At 33.0% G+C, this 15,072-nt stretch overlaps 2 protein-coding genes across 6 annotated transcripts; one reads left to right on the forward strand and one right to left on the reverse strand.

Annotated features, from left to right (window-relative positions):
* Positions 1–717: 717 nt before the first annotated feature.
* On the forward strand, positions 718–6,104 carry Paip2 (polyA-binding protein interacting protein 2). Of its 2 annotated transcripts, none has more exons than XM_083048579.1 (4): positions 718–884; positions 1,825–2,028; positions 2,250–2,441; positions 2,560–6,104. In XM_083048579.1, the coding sequence occupies exons 2-4, from the start codon at positions 1,855–1,857 to the stop codon at positions 2,662–2,664; spliced, it is 471 nt and encodes a 156-aa protein (XP_082904705.1). In that variant the 5' UTR covers positions 718–884; positions 1,825–1,854; the 3' UTR covers positions 2,665–6,104. The 2 variants fall into 2 exon arrangements, with proteins under 2 accessions (XP_082904705.1, XP_082904744.1); XM_083048618.1 differs by lacking the exon at positions 718–884 and adding an exon at positions 1,198–1,681.
* On the reverse strand, positions 5,660–14,944 carry Alpha-cat (catenin alpha). Of its 4 annotated transcripts, none has more exons than XM_083047193.1 (8): positions 14,737–14,944; positions 13,264–13,602; positions 12,439–13,171; positions 11,831–11,857; positions 10,564–10,797; positions 9,760–10,365; positions 9,002–9,679; positions 5,660–8,349 (listed from the first exon to the last, which is right to left on the reverse strand). In XM_083047193.1, exons 2-8 carry the CDS (start codon positions 13,578–13,580, stop codon positions 8,185–8,187), a joined length of 2,760 nt encoding a protein of 919 aa, XP_082903319.1. In that variant the 5' UTR covers positions 13,581–13,602; positions 14,737–14,944; the 3' UTR covers positions 5,660–8,184. The 4 variants fall into 4 exon arrangements, with proteins under 4 accessions (XP_082903319.1, XP_082903485.1, XP_082903406.1 ...); XM_083047359.1 differs by lacking the exon at positions 14,737–14,944 and adding an exon at positions 14,412–14,693; XM_083047280.1 differs by lacking the exon at positions 14,737–14,944 and adding an exon at positions 14,294–14,693.
* Positions 14,945–15,072: the final 128 nt, after the last annotated feature.

The following is a 15,072-nucleotide window of genomic DNA, read 5'->3' on the forward strand; positions in this document are numbered from 1 at the left end:
CAATATTAGAAGCTCAGAATTGCTCAATATTACCAAATTCGCAGCACACGACTTGTCCTCCCACCGTTTGATTTTTCAGAGAACGAACAATGTCACTCTCCTCCCGTATAAAATGCGACAGACGCGAAACGAATTTTTTTTCTTCCAATTGGCGAAATAATATAGTCACGTCACTCTTTTTGCAAATATCACTGCAGAGACATCTACCGAGGAATGAGCTAACTATCTTTAGTTAGAGTGTAAATGTGGCAGATGTCGCGATGATTTTTATTTATTTCTATTCTTGTTTTCTATATAATTATAATTAATAATTAGTATATATAGAGAGAAAAATTATACATAAATATGTGTGGAAAATATTTCTAGATGGTTTTTTAATTATATTTATTTTATTATTAATTGCCACAGAGAATTCTACTTTCTTTTTTATAAATTTCCTTTTTAAATATCTTATTTCAGAGTGAAACACAAAATTACATAAGACACACATCGTATAATCAAATTAATAGTTGAGATACAATAAAATATGTCATGTTGATGATTGAAAAAATAATTTATGATATGTAAATAAGAGATGTCTCACCGATGTTTCATCTCGCATTATATTCCACAGATAGATTTCGCGGAATTTCGACAGTCACCTCGCGCAAAATTTCGGAGTATATATTACCAAATTACCAGCACTGCTCCCTCGTGCGGCTGCTCTTAAATAACGATGCTGGTGGCAGCACTGTGCGAACGCTAATTTGCGTTGAACGACACGTATTTCGGTATACGTAAGTGTGCCCATGAACTGCGTAAATCTGTACGTACGACGATAGGTATTTCGTGCGACGACGAGAACGACGAGTGACGAGTTCTGGAGCCGTTTTCTCACAGAAAAGGTACGTTTCACGTCCGTGAGAAACTCGAAACATTTTGCTCGATCCGGGAACAGATTCGGAGCCAGCCCAGCCGTTCCTCCTTCGACGTTCGGCGGCCGATAAACAATAGGGAGACGCGTCCCCCGTTCGAGCGAGCGGCGAGCAATATTTCGTGGCCGACACGATACGTGAATCGCAAAGATGGTCGCCCTCATCTGTCAAGCGAGGACGAGGACGATGACGACGACGACGATCTCGTATGCGCCGTCCGTTCTCCCCGATATGCGCCGTTAATGAGAGAGAGAGAGAGAGAGAGAGAAAGAGAAAGAGAGACCGGGAGTCGGTTCCAAATTTCAAGTAACTAGCTCGAGGTAGTCGAGTCTCGATCGGGAGAGATCATATTCCCATATGCGCGAGAATCGTATCACTCTTCATCGACGCGGACGTTTCGTCTCTTGACTCTTTCTCTTTCTCTTTCATCTCCGCGGCTGGCTTCAAGGTTGCGCGTTTCGTTTCGGACACCGCCTCGAAAAAGTAAACTCTCCGGCCCCGGACGGTGCGCGCAAAATCAACGGAGGTTCGTTACATTTGCCCCGGAGGAGTATTATGTTTACAAGCGGAGTCGGTTCAGTTCGAGTTTCGTGATTCGTGGAAGATAGCGATACAATCCTGTGTGTTTATCCGGATTGTTTGTTGAATGTTGTACCCCTCTCCCCCCTCCTTCGCGCGCGCCCAATATCTTTTTGCGATTACTCTGATTATTTCTCAATGCGAACGACAGAGAAGCGAGAAATTATTCTTTATAAAAAATCAATTGTGTATGTGTATATATATGTATATATATAATTATATCAGTTGCGTGTGTGAAATCGACGTTAAATTAAAGTTTAACGTTGTTTTCCTCATCTATGATACAAATCACTTATGATAGATGCTAGATATTGATAGAGAGAATTTGCAGGTGATTGTTCAGTATATCATTCAGCTGGCTATGAAAATGAAGATTCCGAATAGTGGATCCGGAAACGGTTATTACGGGCACGAAACAGGTATCACTTCTTACATGGACAACAACAGCGATACGGAGCCTGAGGTGCAAGGAATAGGCGATGGTGATTTCTCGGAGTATTTGTGGATGGAGAATGAGGAGGAATTTGACAAACAGGTACTGTCTCTTCTCTTTCTTTGTAAAATATGAAATTTTGAGAAATTATACATATATATGTATATATATTTTATATAATTTCTCAAAATTTTATATATACATATAAAATTGAAGTATATATGTAAATGAGTATATATGTGCAAGAAAATTTCACATAGAATATATATATATAATATTCAAATATACAGTATACATTTTATGAAACTCTTTTTGGCATACAGGTACTCCAACAATTAGAAGAGGAAGAATTGATGGAGGAGTGTCTAGAAGCAATGTTAGAAGAGGAGAGGCAACATCAGAGGAATATGAATTCTACAGCTTGGTCCACTGCTACTGGTACTTCCGACAATAACGCTGCTGAGCTTTGTCAACAGCTTAGCAATTTGAAAATGCCCGACGATCTCGCTAAACAGGTAACAAGCAAGATATTTACTTTCTTCAATGTCTTTTAACATAAAAATAAAAATAAAATAGATAAAAATCTTTACCAGTCGTTATTAATATCAACGTGCTTCTCTGTGGAATTTCTAGAGCACGCTAAATCCAGATGCAGCTGAATTTATTCCAGCACGTAAATCAACTGTGGTACCTGTAAGTACATCGTCGGAAACCACTGTCACCACAGAACCATCGTAGAAATTTTGTGTATCTTTTTTCTTGTCCCTCCCTGATTAAGTCACGTAAAATCGGGCTACACGTAATATTTAGAGTTTACTATTTCTAATCCGAGACAGTCGTATTAAGTGAATCGTGTTAGAAGTTCAATGACTGTGACTGTACGTACAAAGAAAGATAAGGAGAGATAAAGAGCGCGAACTGTACAGCATGGTGTGTAATGTGCGTCATCCAAACGTAATGCCCGTGTAAGTTACATAACTCCCGGGTGGAATACTTAAATGCATTACCAAAATTTTTATAGACGAAAAATATCAAACGTGATATTGCATGGGATAATTATATATATGTTTTTTGCCGAAAAAATATGAACGAACGATCGTGTATACAAATCACTTGTTAAGAAAAATTTGCAATTTATATCTTGTTCAATGCCGTCTACATCGAGAACGAGTTTTTGCGGAGGCAGATATTTTTAACCTTTTTAATTTATGTAAATTACAATTATCGCGTCTAAATGGGAATAACTTATTGTTTACACATATACACATTGAAAGAACAGAAGGAATAGAACGCACGAATTATTTAGAAAGAAGAAAGTCTCATAAGTTTCTAAAGTAATGTATATACAAGCAGGAACATGCACACATATTGTTTTGTAAATTATGTTCATAACTTATGTATATGTATGTCTCAATCAGATCCCATCATCCTCTGGAGAGTAAACCTTTTTATCTTTTTCAAGCTGTAAAATACAAGTGTAAAACTTTTTACAGTCTAAGAAAAAGTGTTTTACAGCTTGGTATCAATCTGCCCAATGAAAACTTTTCTTAAGAGTTCCTTTTGTAATACTTATAGCAGAGAGAATGAAATATTTACAGAATCATTAGCAAGATATATTATACCATGAGCATGTATTGAAGATATCGTGTTAATATATAACAATTACTCCACTTCCAATAGATGAATCGATACAATTGCAAACGTATAATCGGAAAATCGTTATTATAATTTGTACAATATATAATTTCGCTTCAAAATCTGCACCAGGAAAATTATATCCAAGTACTATCACATCGAGTCCTGCTTCAGCATTCATTTAACAAACTTAAAGATCTCAAGTGAAAGTCTTACTTAGGCTGTGAGGGACTCTTTTTATGACTCTTTTTAGTGACACTGAGAATCAGGATATTGTTTACTTATTTTTTAAATCACTTTCCATGAGATACTTCGAAAATTTTAGGAGATTGTAGGTTGTAGAGTGTAATCTTGATGAAAATAGAGTAAATGGTGAATGTACTTCAAATCCGCTTGAATAGCAAGAAGATTGATTCGACTTTTTTGCTATAGTATATAATACATATTTATACATATATACTCATTATTTACGAAAGTGGATATCACATCACATATTTGTACAATATTTGATACTTCTTCCCTACCTCTTGTAATTTCTTACGGACAACTCGTTTTACTTGAAATAACTTTTAAATTACGTCATCCTGTTATTTTTCTTTAAAATTTGAATATATTGGATTATATCATTTGTAAATTTAAAATCAAACTTTTTGCAATCCAAGATTATAATAGCGATTAAAACGCATTCGTGCTTACTTACTTGGTGATATCTGCCATTCTTTTAATGATTATGAATAAGTGTACGAATTTTTAATAAGATCTATATACTGAAATATCTATATATTATTACGTGTTGCGTTCTATATACTTTATACGTGGTAAATATATGCACATTGTTTTAGTCAACCTGGTTTAGTATAAACGTAGAAACTGTGATGATAAAAAAACAAAAAAAAACAGCGCATTACTAAGTTTATCGCATATTATTCATATATATGAGACACATTACATTTAGGCTTTTACAATCCACTCTTTGGAATTCCTTCCCTTTCCTATCATTTATTTTACATAAGAGATACGATATTATTAAGCTTATAATATATACGCTCAGTTACAGACTTAATTGTCAGAATAATAAAATTAAAAAAAAAACGACAATGCGCGACTTTAGGAATAATCGGATATTTTACCATATGTTACGTTTAACAAATTGAAGGTAACACAAGGAGATTACGAATTTTGCAATTTTTGCAATTTTGCTCTAAAAAAAAAAAAAAGGATCAAATCAATGCGAGTCTAAAGCAGAGACTGATTTCACGTCCATTCTTACATCAGCTTTAATATCCGAATTAGATCGTATATAACCATCTTTTAATTATTACTTTACAACCGCTAATCTAGGCTCTGTGTAATATAGAAAAATTATTTGCAATACTATCCTATGCTGCATAATACTGAGATATACCGTTGATATACTGATATTGCTAAAAATATGGACTATTGTTCTACATTTAAGGATTTATTAATTTAAAAAATCTAGTTTCTGCTATATGTATGTCTTAAAATTTCGTTTCTTAAGATTTTCAAAACGAATTAATCTTATCTAGGAAAAAAAAAACGTATGCGAATAAAGATGCGATTTATTTGCAGATTATATAAATAAGTCAGTCGTTATGTGTGAAAAATATATGTCATAAGTGTACCTATATATATCCCTCATCATTGTTAAAATTTAAAATTGTACAAATTTAATTTTGTCATAACATTTTCAGATAATACTTAATATATTATATATGATATTAGAAATTGCATCACAATATATTTCTGAATTAAAATTTGTAATTGTTTATAAAAACAATATATATAAATGCCGCATGATTTATTCGCATAATTTCTTTAGATATCTTACAATTCTTAAACTTGCATAACTTTCTTTTCAACTCACTTGCATATATTGGTATCTCTAACATGTAATATTAAGAATATTAGGTTATTCTAGATTTAAGACAAATGTGCAGCTGTAATCTTCTCGTACACATTATGAAGCAGTACTACAATAAATGATAGTCATACATCATCGTAATAACTGATTATATGTATCTACAGTAACCAATGCAAAAAAAAAAAAAAAACATTATATCTCGAATGTACTGTGAGAGTTTGATCATTTGCGTGTTTACGAGAATAACTGTATCTCCTTTTAGCATTATGTTAATCAAAAGAAAAAAAAAAGTACAAAAGTAAAATGACATATAAAAATAATTTTCACGTTAGGTCACGTTTCCGGAAGAATGATAATTATGTCATTCTTCGCGTTATTATACATTTATTATGTACACTCTGTGCAATGCAATGCATATTGGATTGTAAAATAGCTAGTATATATTAATTCAAGATAGATGATATATTATATATTACTTTTATATATACATATATAAATATATATATATATATATATTATTTTAACTTATAATGTATTTTTTGTCACACTTCTAGCAATTTTTTGCATTTGTGGTTTTTCTCGTGTCTGCTCTTTATTTTTTTTTTCTGTAGCATTTAATGTATAGCATAAAGCGAAATATAGCTACATGTATTAAAATGTAGATGAAGTTTTATCCATTCTTTTCTATCCCACATGTCATAATAAGAAAACGTTACTTGAATATATATAAATAATTTTATATGAATATCATACATATGCTAAATAATAAATAGGTCCTTATTATGAGAAAAGCATCACCTTATATTTGGCAGCATATCGATTACAATATTTCAATCTTAAATGTAATTACAATATCGTTAATACTTATTTCGATAATAAAAAATGAAGCGATGCCAATTTATTACATAGCATATTGACATCTATTTCGTGTCGTATAATCGATGGTTCGATTTTATGTAGATATAAAGAATCTGCAATATATTATAATATAATATATATATCAGAGTACTGAAATATAATATGCTCTCTAAGAAATCGAAAGTAATAGAATTGTTGCATACTCAATAAAAATTAATTATGCATAGACAATAAAAATTATGTTGATAATAAAAAAATAATAATTTGATATAAAGTGAATACATAATCTTATATTACACTTTTCCAAATATGAGGATTAAACTATAAATCCACAAATAATATCCGAGACAATTTGACCTCATTTTATCCTATTAGAGTTAACGAAATAATATATAAATTTATATGCATAAAAGAAAATTATATATATAATTGCATTAATAAAAAAATAAATAATTCATAAATTGCGTACTATTCTTACATTTACTTTATCCCTCCATTAGCTCTATTTATAGACTTTTAAGAGAACCTACTTGAGAGAATGTAATCGTAATACTCGATATATCTTATTTTTAAGAGAACTTTATATATTACAAAATACGAAAAACATTTCGTATTTATTTATAAATAGAAATAGATATATATATATATATATATATATATATATATAAAGAATTATTCAATATATATAGAGCTGAATATATATTGCTCTCTGGTTTTCTTCTTTTGGCCTTTCATAGTAATTGAAATCTTATATTGTAAATATTACATTGTATTGAGAATACAATATAATTAATATATATATATATATAAAACACATCAATCTTGATATATGTTCGATTATTATTAAAATAAAATTGGTAATAAAAAGATTATTATCGTTGCTATATGAACTATTTAAATGAGAATTAGAATTTATTTTTTTCACATATTCCTACTCATTCAGTTGCTTGTAATACAAAAATTAAAAATAATATATATTCGCCCATAACTATATAATAATATATTTACTTATATACAAGTTAATGTAGTAAATACTTTATAATCTGCAGTCTCTTTATTTCGATACAATACTGTGTCAATCCATGATTAGTTTCATTGATCTCTCATATAAACTCAATTTTCTACAAGATAAAAATAATAGAATTTCCTATAAGAAAAAATTTACAAAAATAAATTTCTAATCTGAATGCTATTACGTCAAAGTAGTATTGATTTTTAAAAAATTTTAATAATGTACATCCAATAAAAATGACCAATATATAGTTGTATAAAATAATATAAGTCAATAAGAAATACATTTTTATTGTCGAAAAATAAGTTAGTTTGCAGGAAGTATTGGGATTCTCTCGTAATTTATCGCATGAAATGTATGTCACTCTTACAGCTAGAAAAATTGAATAGATATAAAGATTTTTCATTGTAGGAGTTAAAACTTTCAAATACAATCATACTGTACGGACTCGCAAATAAATATGATTTATAACACAAAATCCTTATTATCTTTAATTGTGCCCCTGTAAGATTGAATATGATGATTGTGTATATGACCCTCAGCCTTTCTTAATTCGTACTACTGTAATTTTTCTTAGCCGCTAAAACGGCTCCTCAAAATTGCATTGCTTATTTCTTGGGATTATGTAGTATTCGCTTTTATTACGATTATTGTTTTCGATTAAAAACTAATAATTAACATACTTAAATTGTATATTCATACATAACATACCACGGAATGATCGACAGACATTCTATATCGTTCACATTTTAAACTTCATCGAAAATAAAATATCTTGGCCTTATATAACTCTTGAAAGGTGATGCTGTATGTGTATATATATATATAAATACATTACTTCTGTTTTTCCGTTTACTTACATTGGCAGAGCTTATACGCTCTCGGTAGGGCTTTGAAATTCCGAAAGTGCATGTATAGGATTCTGTACCTTCTTTTGCGAACCTTTGCGCACTTTCGCTCTCACCTCTTCGGGTCTTTCGGGACGAACTAACGGTTTCTTCTCCGGAGCCTTCATCTTCCATATGACGATAGGAGACTAATTGAAAACACAAATAACAAATATGTTTTGTTAATTTAAATATTAAGAACAATTTATATATTTTTATTATTAATTTTGTACTTTAAGATTATATTAATAATTATATCGATTAAGTGTCAACATTTTATTTTAATATATGTATTTATATATGAACAGCATAAATTAAATTAATAAACTTTTAAGTTTTTAATATTTAACACAGTATACTAATAAAATTGCCAAATAAATACTCTATACCATTTAGTGCACGAATGATATATTATATTTTATATATAGCATATAAAATAACATATACTTACATACTGAAAGTCCACAATGTTAGTGTACAGAAATAAAAAATATTATAAAATGATGCAATGAGTAACTACAGTAATCTTAAAATTTTATTTTATTTTAATTTGATGTTAAGACAGATATTATTAAACTCTTTTACTATTATGTAATATTCTAATGTATCTTTCAATGACTTTGTGAAGCGTCTAATTAAAATTTCTATAATTGAGCAGGCTAATGAAAATTGAGGGAGATATGATGATAAATTGTATAATTTCAAATATGATAGATTATTGACTACAATAGCTGTTAGCAATTAATTGATAATATACTGAGTTACTTGTGATTAAAAGTAATAAATGCAGATGAAACTTACCGTTACCGTGGATTGTCGTGGATACTTTGTAGACGCAACGTAAGAAGCCTTCACCGTAAGCACAACGGCATTCATCAAGTTTTTGGCAGCCTGTATGAGAGAGGTTGCACTATCTAGGCCGGAGACGATCAGTTCACCGCTGATATTCTGCACATCTGCCTTCACCTTACTCGTAATATTCATCTGATGACAATAGAGCGCTATGCGTTGCAAGTACGCCAAGAGATCCTTCTTCGTGGAACTCTCCGGGCACTGATCGGCAATCTGTCTAGTCAGCTTGTCCAGCTTCGTACCAGCTTCGGAGATCTTCTTCGCCGCGTTTATCACGTCCATGGTTGTCTTCAGGGGACCTCGGCCGCGAGTAAAGTCCGTCATCTCCATCATAATCATGCACATGTGCTTAGCGAGAACGATGATGTCATTGCCGGCATCATCCCACTTCGCCACCTCTTTATCGAACTTGAGTTTCTCGCTCTTGAAAAATTCGACCTGCTGCAGGATCTTCTGCTTATCCTCCTCTGGCATCTTTCTCATTGCTTCACGAGCGGTCGTGATGCCACTGATCTCTGGATACTCATCCACACCGTGTTCCCCGGTCTGAGCGCTGGACTTGCTACGTGTCTCCAACGTGTAATGCTCGTCCAGTTCCACATCTTCAGGATCCAGATCCTCGTCCGCCTAAAAATGAATGACATCGAATTAAGAATAATAAAGAAAAGAATAGCCGCGAAAAACTTTCTCTTTGCGAGTCTCTTTACCCTGTTCATGAGCACAGCGCGTCTGATCTCGCGAACTCCGTCGTATACCAGTCTAGATGCGTCGATGAAATCATTCTCGTCCACTTCTTGCGCCGGATTGCTGCGCAGAGCATTCACCGCCTCCTCCACTCGTTGCTCAAAGTTGGGCATCACTTGTTTTCTGAGAACCTTCACTGCCTCGAGAACTCGCTTAGTATAAATGCACGGCTCGTAGTTGTCCATCTCGGCTTGCACAACGTTGCACACTCTGGCGGAACGGCCGAGTATTGCACCGGCGTGTCTGTCTAGAGTGTCAGCGTCGCCGGGACGCACTTGCAATGCCAAGACGCACTTGTTGACGTCGTCCAGGATATGATTCTCGGAGACCGCCAGAAAATCGTCGATCGTGGTGATATCATCCACGGCCTCCGTTAATACACGCATCTGATTCTCCCACGCCTGCCGGAATACCTTCATATTTTCCTTCGCGACATCGGTGTTTCGCGCAGCCCACACGCGCGCAGCGTTGATCACCTGTGGACACAGATTCTCTATCTGCGCCGCGGCATAACGCACCATCTTTACGCCATCTTCGTTGTTGGACATACTGCATACCAGATTCGCAACCTGTTCAAAGGAGGTAAATAATTATTTTAATCTTATTATATCGAACATATTTCAAAAAGCTAAATATAATAAATATAATATAATATAATTAAATATAATATAATATAATTAAATATATTATATTTAATAAAATAAATATAATATATTTATAAAATAAATTCTTCTCCCATTTGTTTTAATATATAAAAATTATTTTACCTCCACCAGTTTATTCGCATGTTCCGTAAAAATAAGCGCATACTCTTCCACTTCCTTGATCCAACCCTTTTCCGCTGCTTCATACAAAGCCTGTAATGGCGCGCTTGTTTCCAGAAAACTATCCGATACGTGATCCACCACGGCTTTGCGCAATTGTCTGCGAAGATCACGAGTCTTTCTGCACATGTGATCTATCGCTCTTTCTAAGCCTTCAGATTGTTCCTTGACGCCCATCTGTCAACATATATTCATCGATTAATTTTATGTAAACTCGATAAAGTATTTTTGTACTTTACAGCTGTAAATGAACAAATTATTGCTTAATATTCGACATCGTTATTGTTAATTTAAATTCATTCCGTATTACAGAAAAAATTAATGTATTATTGCAGAAAAAAATATATAATATTACTAAAATAATGTTATATATTAATATGTAAAATATCTAATATTAAATAATGATGATTGTGAGATTATGATTTTTAGCAGCATATTTGTAGTAAGCATTATTTACAAATTAAATATATACAAAGTATTTCATATATACATACTAAGCCACTTTTTACTTACGCATTTTTAAAATCAATATTTAACAAAAAAATCAACTGATATTTTTTAAGTTACAAGCAATTAAAAATATAATTAAATGCTCTATTTTGATATATAAAAAAATAAAACTTTAATCTCTACTTAATTTCAAAATATTCAAAATTTAACTTATTATTTGGAAAAAATAATAAGTTTCTTCAACATTTATGCTAAGGAAAGATTGATCCCAAAATTAATTCAAGTATTTACACGTGAAAAGTGGCCTGATAAATCTAAAACATGATGTATATGTGTATATATTTATTATTAAAAAAATTATATATATGTATGTATATAATTATATATACAGTACACTCTCTAATTCTCTCTACAATTATCCTAATCTATCATTTTGTTCTTTGCATTTTAATTTTTGTAATTTTATTGAACTGCCAAGTGATATATATTAGTCACTTAATATTTATATATAAAAGTAAATTATATATAAAAGTGTAGAAAATTAGAAAACTAATTATTAAACCAGACGATGGGCACACAGCTAATAATCTAATGATTAGTGCTGGTTATTGTGTATAAAAAGTATCCAAACGTATGGTAGTGTGTGAGAAATCTAAGGTAACGTGTATATGCGTATTAAAAACCCATAGAAAAAGTAATTATTTAATAAATATGCAACAAAAATACAAAGAAAATGTAGGATTACTTCTCGCATATTTACCCGTTTCCCACCCCGAGCGCGCTGTAACTGGCCATCACCAACAAAAACAAATCAATAGAATATTGTTTCAATAATTATAAAGAATAAATTGCATATTTTATGAATAAGTGACTATATTGTGTAAAATTTTATAATGTAAAACAACAAATAAAATCCTTAAAGCTAGAATAAACAATGTCATATGTTTATAACATTGAATGTTATAAAAGTTCCAAATTATTGAACAAGCGCTTTATTTCAGAGAACAACACAACAAAAGTAAACTGTTGCTTATAGAGTGTAATCGTGTTTATTTTATATATTCGAAACAAATGAAAAATTGATGTATTTTACTTAAACTGATTATCATTATTCAAACAGTTTATATTAATCTAACACTTTATTATTCAAGGAACCAAAATTAAAAAAAAAAAAATTAAAAAAAGTCTACACTTAGCATCAAATTGTTTTCTTATAATCATGATGTTATAGTTGATACATTCGTATCTATTTGTATTTACTTAGTCAAAAAATCTTTATCCTCCTTTCACATTTCTTTGATATAATGCTACGTTATTATTCGCACATTTCTTTTTTCGTTTTGTATAATTATAATCATCTCTACTCACGTTGTTCATGTATTCACTCAGGAGATCCTGAAGCGCTTGTCTGACTGCGTTACACTCAGCGACGATGCGCTCTCTACGTTCGTCCCTAGTGCACGACGAATCTGCCATCAATGCGGCTCCGCTGATAATACTTTCCAATCTCTCCTCGAGGCTCGGTCGTGTACGGACCTCGTTGTACGCGAGCGGAGACATTACCATCCTCTCGTCAAAGTCATCCAACGCGGCGGCCAACTCGCCCGGACCTTCGTAAGGATGCTGACTGTCCGCCGGAGTTTTCCCTTGAGCAACGTCGTTTATCGTATTTACGGCTTCGCACACCTGCTTCAACACGTAATCGCGATTCGCCTTGGCCGCCGCAAGATCAGGATGCTGCACGTATACCTTCGACGCAGTGAGCAGCATGGTGGAGTGTTTCTTCAGGACGGCTCGAGCAGCCGCCAAATCGTCTCTGAGCTGCGGATCCTTCAACTCATGCTGACGCTTGGCCGCCTGATGGATCAATTCGGCGGCATTTCTACCAAATTCCTTGATATTCTGAATCAATTCACCCTGCGAAGAGGCGTTCTTCAACTTTTTCAGGTCATCCTCCACCACGTACAACGATTTCAAGAGCAAATGAACGTCCACCATGTCTGCTAGAATAAGCAAACGTGTCACCGCTGACAATAAATTCCTTGCGGCGCGCACCATATTGCCACGTTTCAACGACGAACACGGATCCTCGGAAAATTCCCTGTGCAAACGATTTAAATGAGCATGTAATATAGCAAAATATAAAGTAATATTTATATTCATAACTGTAATACTAAGTGAACTGTTACATACCTAGCAGCAATGCTCATTGCTGCACCTGTTTTCCTGACTTCTTCCACAGCGCTTAACATTTCCGCTGTAATGTCTGGATTTTCATAAGCAATCTTTTCACCTTTTTCAATAAAATTGGTAGTTGCCTTTTCTACAGTTCCAACAAGCGCGTTAGCCCTCTTCGATTTTCCTTTCTTTTTCTTGCTGGGACCTTTGGTGTTCACTAATGTGGTAACTTGAAGTACAAGTGGCTCTAACGTTTTCTCTACGGACATAGTCCGTATTTCCAAGTTTTTGGGATCCCATTTCAAGGTAATTGGCCCAAAGTGATCAGACATGTTTGTGATATCAATATTTATCCTATAATTATAGAAAATTTTATATTACTATTTCTATTTTGTTATCCTTGTGCGTGCCTGAAGTATTTAAAAATGTTTTCAAAAATTTCTGATATGTTAAATCATTCAATGTTTGTAAATATGAAATATTCCTGAAATTAATTAATGTTTAGTACATAAAGCTTTCTAAAATTGATATCTATTAATTATCAACAAAATAATAGCCATATAAAGAATATTTCAGATTTTTCCATACAAACTTTAGTAGTAGCTTCTATATGTAGAAATAAGAAAAAATGTTACATAAATATAGATTCCAAAATGCTTTATTAAAGTTATAGGAAAAATACGAATCTTGTTGTATCTTGAAAACACAAATATGAATCTTTAAACCATACACAAAATGAATATCCATATATTGCTCATTTAAAAAAACTTGTGATATTTTGGGACAAGATTCTAGAAGATACTGCTTATTATTAATATTCAAGTCGCAGTATACAAGTTTTCACGATCACCTTTAATCTTAATCATTTCAAATAGTAAACATGACTAGAAGTGGATAAGATAGACATTATTGAATCATTTATATATACATCGTATCAGAATGAGACTAATATATATTCAGTTTTTCACATTAATTAATATGAAGCCATTAAATTAAAACAAGTATTAGACATTTTTCAGATACTAGTCGTATTTTTTATACACACCTATATTACTTTACAATCTCTCCACTTTCTTGAAATATTCGAAAGAATGTATTAAAATTAGAAAAGGTCAGAATCTATCGATTCTGCGAATAAATGACAATTCAGGATTCGAAATTACCCAATTGGAATATTTATGCCAGCTGTCTAGTGTGTCAAATGTAAATATCGTCTCCTATATCTCCTCTGAATTTCTCAGCTAGCGCGTGTGAACGAGAAACTGAATCACTGCGACTGATAACGATATAACTCTTGTCGTTCTATTCTCGTCCGTGAACTTTCGCAACTTCTGACTACATTTAACTGCGTTTGACTCCAAAGGAAGCGTCGTCCTTTACTTACACACGCGCTAGCATGGGCGAGGAAGCGGCAGGCGACGAGAAGGTATCGCACAAGGACGAGAGAAGGGGGGAATTCAAGGGAGCACGAACGAATCACCGGCCTACCTGCATCAAAAAACGGAAGGAACTCTCGGCTGGCGCGATTTTTTTCTCCCTCGCCGTTAACAACAACAGGCTCGTGCGAAACGTGACGATATCTGGCGCAAAATTGGCAACATTAAACGAGATCCGACTACAGAACAGAGAGACCGAATTTCCAACGATGTATCACCCCATTGGCATCTCGCTTACGCCTCGAGTCTCTGACGTCATTATTTCCGCTTGAGAGATAGACGCGCATGCGCCTGCTCCCTCGGCTGTCATTAGGCGAGGCCGGTTCCTCGCGCATGCGCGGTCGAGAGAGAGAAAGAATCAGAGAGAGAGAGAGAGAAAGAGAGAGCG

The sequence above is a fragment of the Prenolepis imparis genome, unplaced genomic scaffold (genome assembly GCF_030444845.1).
Source record: "Prenolepis imparis isolate NDT839.2.m4 unplaced genomic scaffold, iyPreImpa1.0 SCAF_1, whole genome shotgun sequence".
Taxonomy (NCBI): Eukaryota; Metazoa; Arthropoda; class Insecta; order Hymenoptera; family Formicidae; genus Prenolepis; species Prenolepis imparis.

Excerpts from the sequence above, each read along its gene's own strand:
- Alpha-cat (XM_083047193.1), bottom strand. The coding sequence starts at position 13,580 with ATGTCTGATCACTTTGGGCCAATTACCTTGAAATGGGATCCCAAAAAC. Across the intron at positions 10,798-11,830 it reads GCGCTCGGGGTGGGAAACGG|ATGGGCGTCAAGGAACAATC; the intron begins GTAAATATGCGA and ends ATATGTTGACAG. Across the intron at positions 10,366-10,563 it reads ATGCGAATAAACTGGTGGAG|GTTGCGAATCTGGTATGCAG; the intron begins GTAAAATAATTT and ends TCCTTTGAACAG.
- Paip2 (XM_083048579.1), top strand. The coding sequence starts at position 1,855 with ATGAAAATGAAGATTCCGAATAGTGGATCCGGAAACGGTTATTACGGG. Across the intron at positions 2,029-2,249 it reads AGGAGGAATTTGACAAACAG|GTACTCCAACAATTAGAAGA; the intron begins GTACTGTCTCTT and ends TTTGGCATACAG. Across the intron at positions 2,442-2,559 it reads CCGACGATCTCGCTAAACAG|AGCACGCTAAATCCAGATGC; the intron begins GTAACAAGCAAG and ends TGGAATTTCTAG.